This window comes from Neophocaena asiaeorientalis, unplaced genomic scaffold (assembly GCF_003031525.2).
Source record: "Neophocaena asiaeorientalis asiaeorientalis breed wild unplaced genomic scaffold, Neophocaena_asiaeorientalis_V1.1 scaffold70, whole genome shotgun sequence".
Lineage (NCBI taxonomy): Eukaryota > Metazoa > Chordata > Mammalia > Artiodactyla > Phocoenidae > Neophocaena > Neophocaena asiaeorientalis.
The window spans coordinates 5,743,629-5,766,761 of record NW_020175410.1 but is presented as its reverse complement, the minus strand read 5'-3'; the positions used below and the strand labels follow the sequence as shown (position 1 = coordinate 5,766,761).

General features: G+C 36.0%; 1 protein-coding gene across 4 annotated transcripts in view; it reads left to right on the top strand.

The window, feature by feature from the left end:
* The window catches only part of PHF14 (PHD finger protein 14), a 200,755-nt gene that overhangs the window by 142,515 nt on the left and 35,107 nt on the right, over positions 1–23,133 (top strand). Inside the window, exon 19 of one of the 4 annotated variants that reach the window (XM_024767101.1) lies at positions 11,106–11,185. The exons of the other annotated variants lie outside the window; for them this stretch is intronic. Within the exon in view, the coding sequence (XP_024622869.1) occupies positions 11,106–11,129 (24 nt within the window). The 3' untranslated portion in view covers positions 11,130–11,185. Of the gene's footprint in view, positions 1–11,105; positions 11,186–23,133 lie in introns of those variants that run through there. 4 annotated transcript variants of the gene reach the window in all.

The window sequence follows — 23,133 nt, the reverse complement described above, 5'->3', positions numbered from 1 at the left end:
CCTTTAGTCTAATAATTAAGACATAATGTAGTGATAAATTTACTAATAAGTTTTAGTTGGCCATTTCCACTATCTATTAGTCTCCTTTTATTATAAAGCTTAAATAATATTTGCTTAACTAGGAAAATACATTACAACATGGTCTCCAAGGGAGATATTAGTGTGGAGATATGATTAAATTGATATAACTGAGGTGTCAGACTCTATTTGAGTTTTGTTTAAAGCTAGAGAGTAATAATTCAGAATAGCAAATTTTTAGTGTAATAAAACTAATATCCTTTATATAAAATATTGCTTTAAAAAATGCTTCTTAACTCTTTTTTTCTCCTTTTTTCTTTTCTCTGACTCTACTTTTCTGGAGAAATTTGAAGTCAGAAAAAAATTACATACATGTGTGTTTTTTAATTTCTTAGAAATGGAATACATGGTTATTGTAGAATATTTGGAAAATTTTAAAAAGATAAAAATATTTAAGGGCTTCCCTGGTGGTGCAGTGGTTGGGGGTCCGCCTGCCGATGCAGGGGACGCGGGTTCGTGCCCCAGTCTGGGAGGATCCCACATGCCGCGGAGCGGCTGGGCCCGTGAGCCATGGCCGCTGGGCCTGTGTGTCCGGAGCCTGTGCTCCACGGCGGGAGAGGCTGCAGCAGTGAGAGGCCTGCGTACTGCAAAAAAAAAAAATTTTAAATTACCTGCAATTATAGCACCTAAATGTATTTGTATTTCTGCTCGTATTTTAGTGGTATATTCTATCTCAACCTCCTCTCTAAAAATGGCAATTATATTATACATTCTGTTACATACTTTTTTTTCATATAATTGCATTATATGACAATTTTCCATAGTGTTAAATACTCTTTTCTAATGAGATTTTTTAAGTACTATACAATATTCTTTTGCTCAGATATACTCTCAGTGTAATTTCCGGGTCAAAAAAATGAACATTTTAAAAATAAGAAAGTACCCTACTGATCTCAGTTGGCCTTGGCCTGCAGCAGCGGCTTGAAGCAGGATTTTCGTTCCCAGACAGAGATTGAAGTCAAGCCACAGCAGTGAGAGCACTGAATCCTAGCCACTAGACCAGTGGCCAGGGACCAGGCCCTGGCGCATCAGCTGTGTAGAAATGAATTTCCACAGAGTTGGAAAGTAGTGAAGCAAGTAAAGTGTTTATTAGGAGGAAAAAGGGTACCTGTGGATAGACACATGGGTGGGCTCAGAGGGAGTGAGTTGCACCCTCATGGTAGTTTGAATCACTTTTATAGGGCATTTCTTCTGGGTTTCCTTTGGCCAATCATCTTGATTTGCCTGGTTCTGAGTCCGTATTTGGTATATGTTAGGAACCTCCCTTGTGTGCATGCGCATCTCTTAGCCAAGATGGAGTCCAGTGAAGAGGCCTATGGGTAACCTGACATCACTTACTATGAGGTGACGCCCCCTTTAGACCTTTGAGGAGCCTTTCTGTGCATGAATAGTTGGGAAGGTCTCCTTGACTTCAAGAATGAGGAATATGTGGTCTTTTATCTGTTATCTGGGCAGGGCTCAGCTCTTCTCTTGCTCCTGCTGTTTTGGAGTATCTGTCCACAGGGGAGAAACTCCAGCTATTCAGACTGGGGCCCATCTGTCTCCTGCCTCACTACTAGTAATAATATTAGTAATTAACATTTATTGAGTACCTCTATGTGCCTAGCATTATCTAAGCACTTAAAATGTATACTCATTTAATCCTCACAATAGTCTTTATGGTAGTTACTGTTTTTCATCTCTTCTCTGTGGATTAAAAAAAAATGAGGTTCAAAGAAGTTCAACATTACACAGCTAGTAAGTGGTACAGCAGTGATTCAAACCCATATCTGCCTGATTCAAGAGCCTGTATTTTAGAAACTTTTCATATATTGAAATAGGAATTCTCTATTCCTTGTTGCAAGAGCTTCTCAAATTAGATTTTGTCCTGAAGCCATTTTAGATTTTCATCATGTAGAAACTCAGATAATTTTTCTATTATAAATAAACACTACTAGTAATAGGAAAAGGAAAAATACTTCTATTGTTAAGTGCGATCTATTTTGGTCTTTTTAATGAATAGGAGACTAAATCCTGGAGGTAATTCTTAAATGAATCGATTAAGGATGGTACTACTGTAAGGTATTAAAGGATAGACTATAACTCCTCAAGGCCCTTTCTTTATAAAATTCAGTGAAGTATGTGTCTTTGCTGAGGGAGCTGCTGCTTGACAACATAGATGGTTTATGTGGACCCAGCAGAATCTAATCTGTTGCACTTGGAGGGAGGTGAGGGAAAGGGATCTAGAAGTGAATTTTTTTTTTAACTAGGTATTAAGCATTGTATTTTAGCTGAGTCAAATATTACTGTCTAATGTTTGTCATGAGTTGTGAAGCTTTGAAAACCTGTACTGTAAAAAGAAACTAAAACCAACCATATTCAATCTCTTTGCAAAGATAGTTTAAGAATATTCTGATTTGTGCAGTGTCAGCCACTTTATGTATAAACTGGAAGATTTTGTATATTTTTTTCAGTATTAGCATTATTTTGCAGTAAAAAATCCTCTTATTCAAAAATAATACCTTGTCTGTCAATGGATCAAATACTAATTATCATGCAGTTTTAGATTCATTTGGGTTAGTTCTTTTCATACCAAAGAGTATGAAATTATTACCTCACCTATAAAAAAGTTAAAAAATGTTTCCCTCTTCCTTGACAGATAAAGATCCATATATGTAACTGTTTTTATTCCACCGTATTTCCACCTGTGACCTAGCTCAGCCATCTACGTTCTTTTGTGATTTCAGACTTCTACAAATTATTTTAGCTAGCTTTAATATATTGTTCTCTTTTTTCCTCTGGACCATATCCATATGCTAAATTTAAACTCTGGTCACCTAAGATGCAATCTATTTTAATGTTTTCTCTGAAGGTTTCTTAAAGGTTTATGTTGTAGTGTTATATCGTCATTGAAGTTAAGTTGGTTTTTTGTTAAATGTACCTTCAGTAATGGCTACAAATGATTATCTGCTTCGCTGGTGTGAAAACTCTTTAAAGTATGCTTATAGAGGTTAAATTTTTTAAGAATCACTTTGAAAAGTTCAAACTTCATCAAAGCATTTTATCAGTTCACTTTTGTGTTCCTGAGGGACTGGACTATTTTCTCAGCTTCTAAAGACAGATGGTATTCTGTAAATTCTGTTTCTAAAATCAGTTTTTAAAATGTAGATTAGCAGATATTTGTGAACCAGATCCAAAGCATAGATATATAGTCTAAAGCAAGTCATGAACATGGGATGTTTCAGCATTATTTTCTTATTTTAATGCAGTGGTTTCAACATACACACACCAACAAAAAATCATTACTTAATAACTCAATTCAAACTTTATTCCAGCATCCAGTCATTAGTCTAGTTATCATTAATCAATTTTTCCCCACTTCATGTCATCTTAGGATTGTGAATGAAGTAGATATTTTTAGAAAACTTTCTTTTTTCCTTTAAAGAAAGCAAAGTGGTATATAATTTAGACATTTTCCTACCCTTTCCCTGTGACATTTAATGACAATGTGGAAGCTTTAACCTGTTTACAGCATAAATACTATATTAAGTACCATCTTATCCTCCATTTCTTTTTGAGTGCTTCCTTTTGAGTTCTGCTGCTTATGAATCTAATTTTTTCTGTGAGGTAAACTTTCTTCATGATTTAGCTGTTCCCAAATCCCCAGATTTTCTCCTTTCCTACTCTTTCTCCCCTCCTCATTTTTCCCAGACTTAATGAAAGCAGCATTTGGAAACATGACATTCTGTATATTTATCAAGTGTATTTGTGTGCCTTCATCAGTAAAAAGCTTCCCTAAGATAGGAACCTTCCTAATAGGGCCAAATACAATTAGTTGCCTTTTTTTTAAAACTCACCATGGCAATTTGAGGGGGGAAAAAAATCCTGTAGTCTGAAACTGACACGTTTAAACAAAATTAATTTAAATAAAAGGAGACAATAGAAGTGGTCTTCTCTGGTCTCTATATTAAATGCTTTAAGGACTATCCAGATTACTGTTTTTTTTAATAAGCTTCATTTATTTATATATTTGACTGTGCAGGGTCTTACTTGCACACGTACACAGATCCTTAGTTGTGGCACACAAGATCCTTAGTCGCGGCACACGGGATCTTTTAGTTGTGGCATGCGGGCTCTAAATTGTGGAAGAGACCACATGCCAAATCTACTTCCCTGACCAGGGATCTAACCTGGGCCCCCTGCATTGGGAGCACGGAGTCTTAACCACTGAACCACCAGGGAAGTCCCAGACTACTATTTTAAAAAGACTAATTTTCCTTTTTTATTCCGAGCTAAGTAAATTTTGTTCCTGAATTCAAGACAAGATGCACATAGAAAGCAACTTAATTCTTTCATTCCTGTGCCTTTAAACAAGCTCTGATGGATTTTCTTTTTTCGAGTGACTCATGGGTTTTCCAGTGTTCTCTTCTTTTTCAATATCAAAAATCTAGTCCAATTTAATATCAAGGTTTCAGTCTCTCAACCAGTTCAAAGCTTCTCCTCTCACCACCTCAGACCTGCTTCAAACTGGGAAATCTATAGTTTGGAAGGGGCACATACTGGAGTTTAACTCTTGTCCCTGCTTCCTTCTGTGGCTTTTTAGTGATTTCTCATTGCTAGGGCTTTCCTACCTGCTGTTCCCTTGAAGTGAGAGACATGTTCTATTGTGGGTTGCCTGTAACTCATTTTGTGAACGAAGTCCCTTTTGGCTCCTCTCTGATTGGCATCACCCCACTCCCACTAGGCTGTCCTCTTTGGCCCAGATCCCTTTCTAGACAACAGAGTCTTGCTGTCTTTCACGTGTCTTACTCATTGGTCTTAAGGTAAGCACATGCAACCCCTTGCCCTGTAAGCTTAGAAGAGCAGTCATTCCCCCTGCATCTTTGCTGCTCAACTATATAGATGCATCACCAGCTCAACTCTATGTCCCTCAAAACTCCTAGAGGACAAGTTCTCTGAGTACTCTTCAGAAGCCTCTCCAACCAGTCTCAGTGTCCCTGAAACTTCTAGGGGACAAAAACTTTGAATACTTTTCAGAAAGACTCTCCTATATAGGGACTTCCTCTATAGTACCTCTGTTAAAGAAATCCTCTCCAATCTCACCTTTCCTCATTCTTCAGGCTTCTTTCTCCTTTGATGAATTACCAGACCAATCTTTGTGTGTGTGAGGCTTTGAAGAAAATATTTTCTGAAGTATTTTATCAGTGTATATCTTTTAAAAATGAAATTTTAGACTGTTTATGAGAGGTAGAATGTCACCTACCCAATAGTCCTTTACTGTGAAAATGTCATATACCCAATCATCGTGACTCAGATCATCATCTTTTTTCTTAGTTCTTCCACTTTTTCAGATACTTTCCACCATTTCCTCAAGATGCCAGGACATCATCTTCTTTCTGATTTTACCTCCCTCCCTCTTTTTAAGCTATGATTTGGCATTTTAATGGATACTTTTCAAAAACATTAGAGCTCTCTATTATAATTCCTCAACTTTCTCTGGATCCACTGTGTTGTTTCATCTCAATTTTTTTTTTTCCTTCGGACTAGAAATAACTGGAGGAATTCATGGACTTAGGTTCACTACAAATTTTATGGCTCCTAAGTTAAACCAAGCCTCATTGCTGTCTTTTATGAGCTCTTGGATCAGATTTCTTAGAGCAGTTACTTCAGATATTTGCCACATACCTCAAGTCTCAGTTGTATTTACAGCACCCTAGTTTTTTCTAGATGACTGTCTTCACTGAGAAAAAAGGGGCCATACCCTTATCTTATCTCTTCCCAACCTTAGAAATAGTCCTTGTTACTTTTCCTACTTCAACCTTTGTTACTTTCAAAATACCTCCATCTCATTTCTTTTCTCAGAAGAAAAAAAAAATGTCACTTACTTTTGTTCTTTATCCCCAAAATCTTTCTCTTCAGAATCTAAGTTTCTATTCTCATTAAGCCCTCCTACAGAGTTTTCCAAATCAGTCTTTTTGAAAGGTCACTTTTCGCATGTCCTTCCAGGTTAGAAAACTCAAAGAAGGAGCTCTTCATTGTCCACTACTGTAAGACAGACATCACAGTTTTATCCCTGACTTTCAAGGCTATCTATAATCTGGACCCATGCTAGTATTCCAGACAGGTGTTCCTCTGTCTCTCTCTCTCCCTGCCTCCCTCCTTCCTTTCCTCTCCCTTTTACAGATATCATCAGGGTGTCATGCTTGTTTGTTTAATTGAATGTTCAGCTTAAAACGTAGTTTTCCCAGCAATCCGTAGGACTACACTAAAATTCTTTTGCATTTTGCTAGACTGTTCATTTGGTAGATGTTTCTTTGCATTGTTATTCATCTTTTTATGTCTAGGCTCTCTTTACCAACTGCAAACTCTTATGGCAGAGGAATATTTTTCATAATTCCTTGAAGACAAGGAACCTGAATGTTGCACGTAATTTTTTCCGAGATAGATTTAAAATTGCTCCTGGTAGTTCTTCACTGCTAGCCTGTTTCCTATGTGTTGTGATTGAAATTATTTTTTAAACTTTCATTTCGCTGAATGGCAGTAGAAGTGGTACAGCTTCTAGTTTTTGCCTTAGATGCCCAAGGCTGTTTGGTGAACAACAGATGGATGTCTGAAACATAAATTTCTGCCAGCCATGACCCAAATATGCAGAAAAGACCTACACTAAGAGATGTAAGAGAATATCTATTCAGCAAGTTTAAAATAATATCCTTTCTTAGAATTGTTTCTGTCTAGATCAGTCAGAATTTCTGTTAACATTTAAAAGTACCTATTGATTATAGTAAATTTCCTTGGAATAGAGATATAGTTTTAAATTAAAAAGAAACTGTCTCCTCCAGAATGAAGAACACTGGGGTTGTCTAAGAGTTTAATCTGAAAGAAAATGTCTATTTCATATTTTGTACACAACATTTGATAAGAAACATAATATTTGATAAGAAACAGTAACTTTTATTTATACAGATATTTTCTTTGTCTTGATGGACCTACCAATATAATCTGCAATAGGAACCTCATTTTACTGAGAGAAATCTGTGTAGTATTCAAAAGGTATGCCACATACTCTTCTAGGTGCTTGAGATGTACTAAAATAATTAGACATAAATCTGACCCTCAAAAAATTATGTTCTATAGGATAGATAAGGCATGTATGGATATAATTATAGGACTTAAAGTGTTAATACAAGATTTAAAGTGTTAAATGCCATTAGAAGGTACAGATAAACTACTGGGAATTAGAAGGCTAGAAACATTGCTTTCAGATCCAAGAATCAAAAAGATTGTGGATAATGTGACATCTGAATGGAATTATGAAAATTAGGTTGGATTTGATAGGAATGTAAGTCAGGATAAGCTAGGTTAAGCAGCACACACAAAAAAATCCCAGATTTTCTGTGAACTAACACAAGTTGATTTCTCACGCAAGTAACATGTCAATACAGGTTGACAGAGCAACTCTGTACATCATAGTCACTTGAGGACCGAAGCTGATGGCAGTTTTATTTCAACATCTGTGGTCCAAGGCACTGTAGCAGGAAATATGGCAAATTATAAAATGGCTTTTACAATCATATCTGGAAATTGACACATTTAACTCCATACAAATTATATAGTTATACCTAATGTTGAGAGGCCAGGAAAGTGTAATGCTACCATGTGCTACCATATTTCAAAGGCCTTTCCGCTGTTTGAAGCAGCACAGGGGGAATCCTTGGAGAGAAGGAGTGTGTGTACAATTTGTATTGGGGAAACGGCATAATAATTTGAAAAGCAGTAATTATACTAATAATAAATGCTAAAGATGTTTAATTTTTTTCTTTTTCTTTTTTTTTTATAGACTTTTTTGGAGCAGTTTTAGCTTTACAGAAAAATTGAGTGGAAAGTACAGAGTTCCCCATATGCCCCCCATTCCTGCGCCCACTCCTGTAATATATGAAGCTGTAGTAATAGTTTCCCCTGTTATTAACATCTTGCGTTAGTGTGGTACATTTGTTACAATTAATGAGACAATTAACACATTATTACTAACTAATGTCCACAGTTTACATTAGGATTCACTCTTTATGTTGTATATTCTGTGGGTTTTGAAAAATGTGTGACAGCATATATCTACCATTACAGTATCATAGAGGATAGTTTCACTGCCTAAAAATCCCTTGTGTTCCACCTATTTACCCCTCCTTCCCTCCCGCCTAAACTCCTGGCAGTCACAGATCTTTTTACTGTCTCCGTACTTTTGCCTTTTCCAGAATGTCATATAGTTGGAATTACATAGTATATAACCTTTTCACATTGGCTTCTTTTACTTAGTAATACACATTTTTCTCCATGTTTTTTCATGGTTTGATAGCTCATTTCTTTCTTTCTTTCATTCTTTTTTTCCTTTACATTTTAGGTTCACAGCAAAATTGAGTGGACCATACAGAGAGTTTCCATGTATCACCTGTCCACAGATGCACAGCCAACCTCCCCCACTTGTGACATCCCACACCTCAGTGTTACATTTGTTACCATTGATGAACCTGCACTATATATGTGCCACATCTTCTTTATCCTTTCATCCATTGATAGACATTTAGGTTGCTTCTGTTTCAGAAGTTTTTAATTTTAATGAAGTTCAACTTAATTTTTTTTCTCTCATGGGTGGTTCTTTTGTTGTATCTAAAAAGTCATGGTCAAATCCATGGTCAGCTAGATCTTCTCTTGTTTCTTCTAGGAACTTTATAGTTTTGCATTTTACATTTAGGTTTCTGAACCATTTTGAGTTAATTTTTGTGAAAAGTATAAGATCAGTGTGTAGACTCTTTTTTTTTTCTTTTTTTCACATGGATGTCCAAGTGTACCAATGCCAATTTTTCTTTTTTTTCTTAACATCTTTATTGGAGTATAATTGCTTTACAGTGGTGTGTTAGTTTCTGCTGTATAACAAAGTGAATCAGCTATACATATACATACAATTTTTAATATTCAGAAGTCAATTACTTTTTTATATCCAGCAATGAACAATTGGAATTGAAATTAAAAACACAATACCAATTTCCTTAGCACCAAAAATAAATCATATACATATATATAAATCTAACAAAATATGTACAAGATCCATATGAGGAAAACTACAAAGAAATAAATCAATATCAAATGGGGAAAGAAATCAAAATCAAATGGAGAAATATTCCATGTACATAGATAGAAAGACTTTACTTGATACTCTCAAGATGACAGTTCTTCCCAACTTCAACGATACATTCAGTGCAAACCCAGTCAGATTCCTAGCAGGTTATTTTGTTGATATTGACAAACAGATCTAAAGTTTATATGGAAAGATGTAAGTCCTTGAATAGCTAAGACAGTATTGAAGGAGAAGAACAAAGTTGGAGGACTGCAACTATCTGATTTCAAGACTTACTATAAAGCTACAGTAACCAAGGCAGTGTGGTATAGGCAAAAGAATAGACATAGATCAGTGGAACAGAATAGACAGCCCAGAAACAGACCCATGTATATGTAATAACCCAATCTTTGGGAAAAGAGTAAAGGCAATTCAATGGAGAAAATGTAGTCTTTTCAGCTAATATGTTTTTAATGCAAAGCAAGTGGTTGGGAGGGTAGATGGAGACCATATCATAAAGGGTTACAAATATTATACCATGAATTTGTAACCACCGAAGTTCTGTTTGCCCTTTAGAGGATGTTAGGGGTCAGGAGAGGAGACATTATTTAGACCCGTGATTCACAAGCTTTTTCAGTCAGAGATTTATTTTATATAGTTTGCTACATATAACCTAAAGATTTTACAGAATAAAAAGCATGCTGATAATTTTTGTTCTTTTCTTTTTACATTAAAAAATGCTGATCAGTCTCCACTAAATTGATTTTACTACCACTTGTAGCATTAAATAATTTGAAAAATATTATCTGGTCAAAGTGCTTTATTTTATAGTTAAGAGAAGTAAGACTCAAAGAAGTAACCTCTTGTTAATCTCAGGTTTATACAGCTAGTTAATGGCAGAGCAATGACTAGGTTAGTGTCAGTTAGTGCTCTTTTTACAGTCATTTATTAATCTATCACTGAGCACTTCAGAAATTATTTTATATTGTCACTAAATCTGTTCAGTAATTAAAAACAAGTTTAGTGCTAAAATATAGATGTCTAAAATCATTTTGCAAATAATGAGTAAACTCAAACTATGGAAGGGTACACAGTGATTAGGTAGAGCAACACATAGTCCTCTGATTAAACTTTGTCAAAGACTGAACGCATTCTTGTGTTATATGCGTGTTATATGAGTACTTGCATATAAACGTGCTGGTTTGTCTATTGTCACTGGAATCCACCTCTGTCTTCACTTGACATACTCTTCTAAGTCTCTGAACTTGATTTTGTTCCTTCTCTCATCAGTGTTCCTCATTACTACTTCTGGTACAAACAGTTTCCTGAAAAATTTGTCTCTTAGATGTACTTGGTGTCCCTGTACTCTTAGTCAAATAGTCTCCTTTAAGAATAGACTTGGAATCAAATTGTCTAGGTAACTGTAAATTTGGGCAGGTGACTTAATATCTCTGTACCTCATTTGCTCACTTTAAAATGGAGACAGCAATAAATAAACCTACTTGTTAGGGCTTTTTTTTTTTTTTTTTGGCTCTTTTAGAGTCTAGTAACAATGACAATGAACCTGACTAATACCTAATTCACTTTTCTATTTAGTTGCACAGGAAAAAGAAATGAAATAGTTTTCACTAAGATAAAGATGAAATATACATTTATGTCTAGTATTTCTGAAACACTGAGAATAGCACATCCATTGTGTTGGTTTTTTTTTTTTCTTTATCTGAGGACCACTTAAAATTATTGTAATAGAACGTTGGCTTTAACTATATTTCTTCAGTATTCTATAAAATTTAATTTTAATCAAGTGTTAATTTTTTGTATATTTTTCATAGTATAGAAACATCTTTTTTTCCTTTGAAACTCCAACTTTGTTAAGGAGCAACAATTTCCTGCATTGGTAATGTTAAGTGTAACTTTCGCTTTCAATTCATTGCTGCAGTTACGTTTCCAGAGCCTGCTGTAAGAGATAAACCCATTGCCAATGAAGACAGTATTCATTTCCTTCCACCTCAGGCCACACTGAATTGATTGAGGTAATAAAATGACAGCACCTTGTAATATACTGAAGGCTCTTTAATTCAAAAACCAGTTCTAGCCTGATTCAGAGCTTGTTTAAAGCTAATTTATAGCTTGCATAATTTTCAGCAGGCCAAGGTAAAGGATGATATATGAAAACTGATAAAGAATTAACTTATGACACATTCAGACCTGTCTTGTTAAAGTCAACGGGTATTAAAAAGACAGAGGTGGGGGGATGGTGGAAAAAATAATTGGTAATCTTTTGCTTCACATAAGTAACATTATTGACAACAGTTTAAATTGCCCACCGTCTTATTTCAAACCTAGCTTCTTGTCCTTTCTTTGTAAAATCAGTTCTATTTGCATTTCTTATATTGTAAAGTCCTTCATTTTTCATGACATATTAAGGTCAGTGTGAGGCTGAGTACAGTTAGCAGCTGTTGTGACTTCCATAGCGTCAAATATATTGTATGCCGCAGTGGCAATGCTGCTGCTAAATAGTTCTCTGTCGGCATTTTAATTACAAATAATCTTTTTCAAGGTGCAAGCTGGAAGGAGTGAGGGCTCTTCATTTTTATTTGGGCTGAAAATTCAGGATTAGTCCTTTTGCCTTTGTGGACTGTTTTTGCTCTCTTTATTCCAGCATATTTCTTCACTTTTGACCCACAAATAATACAACTATGATAGTAAAGTATTCTGTACTATGTATGAAGCCAGATTCTCAGAAATTTCATGTCAGCATTCACAACTGAAACACGGATTACATTTTCCTTTTTAATGTTTAAATCTTTTGCATGGTTATTTTTTCCTTAAAAAACAAGACAACAGTGGAGGATGGGCAAAGCTTTTGCCATATTCCATTATTATAGGATCCTAGAAAGTGTTGAAAACTTTCAGAAGTGCGTTTACCACTAGTAACCATGTGAATCACACTGTATATTGCAAATGTTTTATATATCAAAGCTAAAAAAGTCAATGAATAGATATATAAATGTAAGGTTAGATATATGAGACTGAGAATTTTTTTGTTTCTTCAGTGTAACTTGTCTAGATATTTAGGTATTAAGATGAAAAGATTTTGTTTAGTCTAATTATGATGTCTATGGTAAGTGGTCATAATTTTAATTACTTTTTTGAAAGTTATAAGCATACATGCTTATTATAGAATAATATATAAAGATGAAAATAAAAATCACTCAGGGAAGAACCACTACTAATTTGTTATTTTTACAACTTGAACATTTCTATTTTTTAGATACAAGCTCCATTTTCATTTGGTTCACTGTCACTAAAACGTTAACCCCTTGACTTGAGCCATAAAATATAAAAAATTTCTTTTCAAAGATTATACTCTTTTTTTTTTTTTTTTTTTTTTTTTGGCGGTACGCGGGCCTTTCACTGTTCTGGCTTCTCCTGCCGCCGAGCGCAGGCTCAGCGGCCATGGCTCACGGGTCCAGCCGCTCCGCGGCATGTGGGATCTTCCCGGACCGGGGCACGAACCCGTGTCCCCTGCATCGGCAGGCGGACTCTCAACCACTGCGCCACCAGGGAAGCCCTATACTCCTTTTTAAGTGAATTTGGAGCCCATGTAACAAGTGATTTTGGAGCCCTAGTAATCCAAACAGAAACATAACGGTTGTAGTATTTTTCCTGCTTTTATAGCTTGGGGAGAATGTTGTTTTTAGAACAAATATTTTATTTTTCCCACATATGAGTTTTAAAAATCTAATGAAGCCAAAGGCTTGAAGATATTCTTATTACAAAAAATTCAGGGAGCAGGAATATTTGTGAGAAAGTATTATTGTTGCTTTTATATTCAAAATATTTATATATAAGAAAAATTTTGTTTTACAGCAGAAAGTTTTCTTAGATAGGTTCTTTTAGCCTCACTGGAATTAACAATAGAAAGCCATTAGTTTTGAGTTAATTTAAAGCAGATTTTTCCCTGGCAAAGAATTGATTTATTTCATTTATTTTTTATACATCTTTATTGGAGTATAATTGCTTCATAATGCTGTGTTAGTTTCTGTTGTACAACAAACTGAATCAGCCATATGCATACATATATCCCCATATCCCCTACCTCTTGAGCCTCCCTCCCACCCTCCCTATCCCACCCCTCTAGGTCGTTGCAAAGCACCAAGCTGATCTCACTGTGCTATGTGGCTGCTTCCCACTAGCTATCTATTTTATGTTTGGTAGTGTATATATGTCGACGCTACTCTCACTTTGCCCCAGCTTCCCCTTCCCCATACCCCTGTGTCCTCAACTCCTTTCTCTATGTGTGAGTCTTTATTCCTGCCCTGCCACTGCGTTCATCAGTACCATTTATTTTAGATTCCATATGTATCCTTTAGCATATGGTATTTGTTTTTCTGTTTCTATCTTACTTCACTCTGTATGACAGACTCTAGGTCCATCCACCTCACTACAAATAATTCAATGTCATATTTTTATGGCTGAGTAATATTCCGTTGTATATATGTGCCACATCTTCTTAATCCATTCATCTGTCGATGCACATTTAGGTTGCTTCCCCGTCCTGGCTATTGTACATAGTGCTGCAGTGAATATTGTGGTACATGTCTCTTTTTGAATTATGATTTTCTCAGGGTATATGACCAGTAGTGGGATTGCTAGGTCATATGGTAGTTCTATTTTTAGTTTTTTAAGGAATCTCCATACTGTTTTCCATAGTGGCTGTATCAATTTACATTCCCACCAACAGTGCAGGAGGATTGCCTTTTCACCACACCCTTTCCAGCATTTATTGTTTCTAGATTTTTTGATGATAGCCATTCTGACTGCTCTGAAGTGATACCTCATTGTACTTGATTTGCATTTCTCTGATAATTAATGATGTTGAGCATCTTTTCATGTGCCTCTTGGCCATCTGTGTGTCTTCCTTGGAGAAATGTCTGTTTAGGTCTTCCACCCATTTTTTAATTAGGTTGTTTGTTTTTTGATATTGAGCTCCATGAGCTGTTTGCATATTTTGGAGATTAATCCTTTATCAGTTGTTTCATTTGCAAATATTTACTCCCATTCTGAGGGTTGTCTTTTTGTCTTGTTTATGGTTTCCTTTGCTGTGCAAAAGATTTTAAGTTTCATTAGGTCCCATTTGTTTATTTTTGTTTTTATTTTCATTACTCTAGGAGGTGGATCAAAAAAGATCTTGCTGTGGTTTATGTCAAAGAGTGTTTTTCCTATGTTTTCCTCTAAAAGTTTTATAGTGTCTGGTCTTACATGTAGGTCTTTAATCCATTTGGAGTTTATTTTTGCGTATGGTGTCAGGTAGTGTTCTAATTGCATTCTTTATGTGTAATTGTCTAGCTTCCCAGCACCACTTATTGAAGAGGCTGTCTTTTCCACTGTATGTTCTTGCCTCCTTTGTCATAAATTATTTGACCATATGTGCATGGGTTTACCTATGGGCTTTCTATCCTGTTCCATTGCTCTATATTTCTGTTTTTGTGCCAGGACCATACTGTCTGGATTACTATAGCTTTGTAGTATAGTTTGAAGTTGGGGAGCCTGATTCCTCTAGCTCCATTTTTCTTTCTCAAGATTGCTTTGGCTATTCAGGGCCTTTTGTGTTTCCATACAAATTGTAAACTTTTTTGTTCTAATTCTGTGAAGAATGCCATTGGTAATTTGATAGGGATTGCATGGAATCTGTAGATTGCTTTGGGTAGTATAGTCATTTTCACAATATTGATTCTTCCAATCCAAGAACATGGTATACTCTCCATCTGTTTATGTCATCTTTGATTTCCTTCATCAGTGTTTTATAGTTTTCTGGGTACAGGTCTTTTGTCTCCTTAGTTAGGTTTATTCCTAGGTATTTCATTCTTTTTGTTGCAGTGGTAAATGAGATTGTTTAATTTCTCTTTCTGATTTTTCGTTGTTAGTATATAGGAATGCCAGAGATTTCTGTGCATTAATTTTGTATCCTGCAACCTTACCAAATTCATTCATTAGTTCTATTAGTTTTCTGATGGCATCTTTAGGATTTTCTATGTATAGTATTATGTCATCTGCAGACAGTCACAGTTTTACTTCTTTTCCAATTTGTATTTCTTTTATTTCTGTTTTTCTCTGTTTGCTGTGGCTAGGACTTCCAAAACTATGTTGGATAAGAGTGGCGAGAGTGGACATCCTTGTCTTGTTCCTGATCTTAGTGGAAATGTTTTTCACCATTGAGTGTGATGTTTGCTGCAGGTTTGTCATATATGGCCTTTATTATGTTGAGGTAGGTTCCCTCTGTGCCCATTTTCTGGAGAGTTTTTATCATAAATGGGTGTTGAATTTTGTCAAAAACTTTTTCTGCATCTATTGAGATGATCATATTGTTTTTATTCTGTAATTTGTTAATATGGTGTATCACATTGATTGATTTGCATATATTGAAGAATCCTTGCATTCCTGGGATAAATCCCACTTGATCATGGTGTATGATCCTTTTAATATGTTGTTGGATTTCGTTAGCTAGCATTTTATTCAGGATTTTTGCATCTATGTTCATCAGTGATATTGGTCTATAATTTTCTTTTTTTGTGATATATTTTTCTGGTTTTGGCATTAGGGTGATGGTGGCTTCATAGAACAAATTTGGAGTGTTCATCCCTCTGCAATTTTTGGAAGAGTTTGAGAAGGATCAGTGTTAGCTTTTCTCTAAATATTTGATAGAATTTACCTGTGAAGCCATCTGGTCCTGGACTTTTGTTTGTTGGAAGATTTTTAATTAGTTTCAATTTCGTTACTTGTGATAGGTCTGTTTATATTTTCTAATTCTCCCTGGTTCAGTCTTGGAAAATTGTACCTTTCCAAGAATTTGTCCATTTCTTCGTGCTTGTCCATTTTATTGGCATATAGTTGTTTGTAGTCGTCTCTTATAATCCTTTGTATTTCTGTGGTGTCAGTTGTGATTTCTACTTTTTCATTTCTAATTTTATTGATTTGCGTCCTCTCCCTTTTTTTCTTGATGAGACTGGCTAAGGGTTTATCAATTTTGTTTATCTTCTCAAAGAACCAACTTTTAGTTTTATTGATCTTTGCTATTGTTTTCTTCATTTCTGTTTCATTTATTTCTGCTCTGATATTTATGATTTCTTTCCTTGTACTGACTTGGGTTTTCTTTGTTCTTCTTTCTCTAGTTGCTTTAGGTATAAGGTTAGATTGTTTATTTGATATTTTTCTTGTTTCTTGCAATGAGTTTGAATTGCTATAAACTTCCCTCTTTGAACTGCTTTTGCTCTGTCCCATAGGTTTTGGGTCATCATATTTTCGTTGTCATTCATTTCTAAGTATTTTTTAGTTTTGAGTAATTTAAAGCAAAATTTGTCCCTAGCAAAGAATTCATTTGTTTTAAATTAACAGGTTTATTATTAATGAGTCATACTAAAAGAAAATGTTTAAGTAATTTGTGTTGTTACTGTTATTAAAAATTGAGCATTTACCCATATTTAACCTTTTAGTCACTGTATTTATTTCAATGTATACTCACTTATTTCTTCTGATATTGAGGTATTTAATAATGATTTAGTATTATTTTCATTGTATAGGAAGATTAATTTTTTAAGCTCTGCTCTCTATTTGAGTAACTTTACATATTGATCTGGGGAGAACATGATCAAGTTAGCCTAATGAAGTTAACTAATTGTCACCCTCTTATGAACTTCATATTGAGAGGAAATTAAAGACAAAGAGAAATCATCAGGCTTTGGTTTGAAATCAAATTTAAAGGATTTTACAAAGTTGTAGTAAATTTAAATGAAGAATATCTATTTTAAACTAACCCTAAATATAGGTAATTTAAAATGTTAAAACTCAAATGTCTGGAGCATGCCAGGCATTTAGCTTTGTTTCCAAAAGAAATGAAAAATAAATTACAAAAAATGAAATATATGACAAGTAATTTTTTGAACCTTTTAAGGTACAAAAGGTATAGTAAATCAAAACAGAATTGATGAGAGTTGAGTAATATTTTCCATAGGATATGACTTAATGTACTATTCCTAATAATGTACTAATGCATCATTGTGATCATCAAGTCCACACATTGACTTCTAGATTCCTGTCTTTGTGTGGGGATAACTTGGCTTATGAGGACCCTACACAGATTCATATACATGATTATACACATACATCAACCTTCTCATACCCCTGTACACACCTCCACATACATTCCTACACATGTTCCTACGTACAGCTCTACACATAGCCCTTCACACACCCGCTACTCTTTACAAGACTCTATCATGCACACACCCTGTACATATATATACACACTCTACACTAAAACAAAACTTACTTTGTTATCCTTACTATGTGTGATGTACCTGATTTTATTCTTTTTAATTAAATTTCACTTTTAAAACAACTCACTAAACTCACTAGACTCACATTTCATCTAGACTAGAGCTGTTACAGTAGATCCTGACATATACAGCCCTGTGTTTTTGCTAGGTGTCTATGTATATGAATACAGATACAGAAGAAAATACAATCTAGGAGGAAGTAATATTTTGCTTACATTCTTAATTTTGTGTAGATATTTTTGAAGCTTTTATGTTGTGATGTTTCATTGTTCAGCAAGAATGAGCTATAGATTTGTATATTTCCTTTTTTTTTTTCTTTTTTACCATGCAGTGGACAAACTACGAGAATATTCTACATAGAAGTATTTAAAGAAACTAAGAGTTCAAGCAAAGAGGTTTAAATTATACGATTTGAAAGCGGTTCATATAATAGGATTAATATTTCTGTACTTTATGATAAAATGAAAGGCTTCGTGCTGGCAAAGTGGCAGTACACTGCAGATTTTGGCATTATCTGAAATTGTTCCCAAGTACTTACTGACACTGAGAAATGTTCAATTCCTGGGAAACATCTCTTGTATACAGTCAGTCTTCTCATATAAATGTCAAGAAGCCAATATTGTTTTATGTTTATTATCTGTGAGTTAAACCTCTTTTTTTATATGTCAGTTTTTATAAAATTGAACTTAAGTAAAATATGCCTGTGGAAAATCAGGTTTATAATCAGATAGACCTGGATTTGAATATCTGCTCCTCCACTTAGTAGCTTTGCCACTCTGGGGCAAATTCCTTAAGCCTTCTGAGTTTGTATTTCCTCATCAGTAAAGTAAAGGTAATATTGTGTAGGCAAGTTCGGAACATCAGAGAATAGCATACGTAGAATGCCTAGCATAATTACTGGCCCATTAAATCCTCTATAAATTGTAACACATACCATCGTGATTATTATTATTATAATTATTACTATCGTTATTAACCCTATTATTTTTATCCAGATTTGTGAGCAAAACCAAACTATTTTGTTGCATGTGTGTTTGCTTTTTCATAACCCAAAGGATAAGAGATGCCTAAGAACTTAGAGAAGCTCTTTATGTAATAGTTGTCAAGATTGAGAAAAATAGGATCATGTATAAATTTGATTATAGACTTATAACCTATGGTTTCTAGATGAATATGGAATCATATATGGAAATAGTACTACTTCATGGTTTTTTCAACAGGATTATGTGAATACTTATTTTCTAGTATCTCAATTTTTAACTCAGGCTCTTAGTGTTGAATTTCATATGATATTAAATTATTGCTAATAAAAGATGTCAGTAGATACTGCAGGTGTGCTCAGGCTTACCTAAAAAAGTAATGTCTGCCTTAAAAATTCAGTTTGTTAGAATTATAAAGCATTTACCCAGGGAGAGAATTGGTGCCCCAAGGTTATTTGAGGAAAATACGAGTTTCACCTTAAGTCTTATTCATAATGGTTTACTTCTCATTCATTTAAAATAGTGGAATCTTAGAGTTTAAATCTAGAAGTGACTTTATAAAGTTACAGCTCAACTGGTCAAATTCCCTTAGACCTTTTTTCCCTCAAGGTTATCACTAGTTAAGAAATCTAGACAGATTTTAGGAAGATGGCTCAAGAGTAAGACGTGGAGATCACCTTCCTCCCCACAGATACATCAGAAATACATCTACACGTGGAACAACTCCTATAGAACACCTACTGAACTCTGGCAGAAGACCTCAGACCTCCCAAAAGGCAAGAAACTCCCCACGTACCTGGGTAGGGCAAAAGAAAAAATAGAGACAAAAGAATAGAGACGGGACCTGCACCAGTGGGAGGGAGCTGTGAAGGAGGAAAGGTTTCCACATTCTAGGAAGCCCCCTTGCGGGCAGAGACTGCGGGTGGCGGAGGAAGGAAGCTTCAGAGCCGCAGAGGAGAGCACAGCAACAGGGGTGCGGAGGGCAAAGCGGAGAGATTCCCGCACAGAGGATCGGTGCTGACCTGCACTCACCAGCCTGAGAGGCTTGCTGCTCACCCGCCGGGGAAGGCGGGGCTGGGAGCTGAGGCTCTGGCTTCAGTCGGATCCCAGGAAGAGAACTGGGGTTGGCTGCATGAATACAGCCTGAAGGGGTGAGTGCACCACGGCTAGCCAGGAGGGAGTCCGGGAAAAAGTCTGGACCTGCCAAAGAGGCAAGAGACTTTTTCTTGCCTCTTTGTTTCCTGGTGCACGAGGAGAGGGGATTAAGAGCGCTGCTTAAAAGAGCTCCAGAGACGGGCATGAGCCGCGTCTATCAGCATGGACCCCAGAGATGGGCATGAGACACTAAGGCTGCTGCTGCAGCCACCAAGAACCCTGTGTGCGAGCACAGGTCACTATACCCACCTCTGCTCCCGCGAGTCTGTGCAGCCCAACACTGCCAGCGTCCTCTGATCCAGGGACAACTTCCCCCGGAGAACACACGGCATGCCTCAGGCTGGTGCAACGTCACGCTGGCCTCTGCCGCCACAGGCTTGTCCCACATCCGTACCCCTCCCTCCCCCCGGCCTGAGTGAGGCAGAGCTCCAGAAGCAGCTGCTCCTTTAACCCCGTTCTGTCTGAGCGAAGAACAGACGCCCTCAGGTGACCTACATGCTGCAGAGGCGGGGCCAAATCCAAAGCTGAACACCAGGAGCTGTGCAAACAAAGAGGGGAAAGGGAAGCTTCTCCCAGCAGCCTCAGGAGCAGCAGATTCAATCTCCATAGTCAACTTGATGTACCCTGCATCTGTGGAATACCTGAATAGACAACGAATCATCCCAAATTGAGGAGGTGGACTTTGGGACCAATATAGACTATTTTTTCCCCTTTTCCTCTTTTGGTGAGTGTGTATGTGTATGCTTCTGTGTGTGATTTTGTCTGTATAGCTTTGCTTTCACCATTTTTCCTAGGGTTCTGTCTGTTTTTTTTGTTTTTTACTTAAAAATTTTTTTTCTTAATATTTTTTATTTTAATAACTTTATTTTATTTTACCCTCTTTCTTCTCTCTCTCTTTCTTTCTTTCCTTTTTTTCTTTCTTTCTTCATCCCTTCCTCCCTTCCTTTCTTTCTTTCATTTTTTCTCCCCTTTTAATCTGAGCCATGTGGAGGACAGGCTCTTGGTGCCCCAGCCAGGCATCAGGGCTGTGCCACTGAGGTGGGAGAGTGAACTCCAGGACACTGGTCCACAAGAGATCTCTCAGCTCCATGTAATATCAAACAGCGAAAGTCTCCCAGAGATCTCCATCTCAACACCAAGACCCAGCTTCACTCCATGATGACAAGCAAAAGCTGGGAGAGTTCAGCGCCATGAAACCAGCTTTACAACAGATGCTAAAGGAACTTCTCTAGGCAAGAAACACAAGAGAAGGATTAAACTTACAATAACAAAGCCAAAACAGTTAAGAAAATGGGAATAGGAACATACATATCGATAATTACCTTAAATGTAAATGGACTAAATGCTCCCACCAAAAGACACAGACTGGCTGAATGGATACAAAAAAAGACCCATATATATGCTGTCTACAAGAGACCCACTTCAACCTAGGGACACATACAAACTGAAAGTGAGGGGATGGAAAAAGATTTTCCATGCAAATGGAAATCAAAAGAAGCTGGAGTAACAATTCTCATATCAGACCAAATAGACTTTTAAATAAAGACTATTACAAGAGACAAAGAAGAACAATACATAATGATCAAGGGTTGAATCCAAGAAGAAGATATAACAATTGTAAATATTTATGCACCCAACATAGCAGCACTTCAATACAGAAGACAAATACTAAAGCCCTAAAAGGGGAAATTGACAGTAACACAATCATAGTAGGGGACTTTAACACCCCACTTTCACCAATGGACATATCACCTAAAAGGAAAATAAATAAGGAAACACAAGGGTTAAATGATACATTAAATAAGATGGACTTAATTGATATTTATAGGACATTCCATCCAAAAACAACAGAAAACAGATTTTCCTCAAGTGCTCATGGAACATCCTCCAGGATAGATCATATCTTGGGTCACAAATCAAGCCTTCATAAATTTAAGAAAATTGAAATTGTATCAAGTATCTTTTCCAACCACACCGCTATGAGACTAGATATCAATTACAGGAAAAGATCTGTAAAAAATACAAACACATGGAGGCTCAACAATACACTACTTAATAACGAAGTGATCGCTGAAGAAATCAAAGAGGAAATCAAAAAATACCTAGAAACAAATGACAGTGGAGGCACGACGACCCAAAACCTATGGGATGCAGCAAAAGCAGTTCTAAGAGGGAAGTTTATAGCAATAAAATCCTTCCTGAAGAAACAGGAAACATCTCAAATAAACAACCTAACCTGGCACCGAAAGTAAGTAGAGAAAGAAGAACAAAAAACCCTAAAGTTAGCAGAAGGAAAGAAATTATAAAGATCAGATCAGAAATCAATGAAAAAGAAAGGAAGGAAATGATAACAAAGATCAATAAAACTAAAAGCAAGTTCTTTGAGAAGATAAACAAAGTTGATAAACCATTAGCCAGACTCATCAAAAAAAAAGGGAGAAGACTCAAATCAATAGAATTAGAAATGAAAAAAGGAGAAGTAACAACTGACCATGCAGAAATACAAAGGATCATGACAGATTACTACAAGGAACTCTATGCCAATAAAATGGACGACCTGGAAGAAATGGACAAATTCTTAGAAATGCACAACCTTCCGAGATTGAACCAGGAAGAAAGAGAAAATATGAACAGACCAGTCACAAACGGTGAAATTGAATCTGTGATTTAAAATCTTCCAACAAACAGAAGCCCAGGACCAGACGTCTTCACAGGCGAATTCTATCAAGCATTTAGAGAAGAGCTAACACCTATCGTTCTCAAACTCTTCCAAAATATAGCAGAGGGAGGAACAGTCCCAAATTCATTCTGTGAGGCCACCATCACCCTGATACCAAAACCAAAGAGGTCACAAAGAAAGAAAACTACAGGCCAATATCACTGATGAACATAGATGCAAAAATCCTCAACAAAATACTAGCAAACCAAATCCAACAGCACATTAAAAGGATCATAACACCATGATCAAGTGGGGTTTATTCCAGGAATGCACGGATTCTTCAATATACGCAAATCAATCAACGTGATACACTGTATTAACAAATTGAAGGAGAAAAACCATGTGATCATCTCAATAGATGCAGAGAAAGGTTTCGACAAAATTCAAAACCCATTTATGATAAAAACCCTGCAGAAAGTAGGCATAGAGGGCAATTTCCTCAACATAATAAAGGCCATATATGACAAACCCACAGCCAACATCATCCTTGATGGTGAAAAACTGAAACCATTTCCACTAAGATCAGGAACAAGACAAGGTTGCCCACTCTCACCACTATTATTCAACATAGTTTTGGAAGTTTTAGCCACAGCAATCAGAGAAGAAATAGAAATAAAAGGAATACAAATCGGAAAAGAAGAAGTAAAGCTGTCACTGTTTGCAGATGACATGATACTCTACCTAGAGAATCCTAAAGATGCTACCAGAAAACTACTAGAGCTAATCAATGAATTTGGTAAAGTAGCAGGATACAAAATTAATGCACAGAAATCT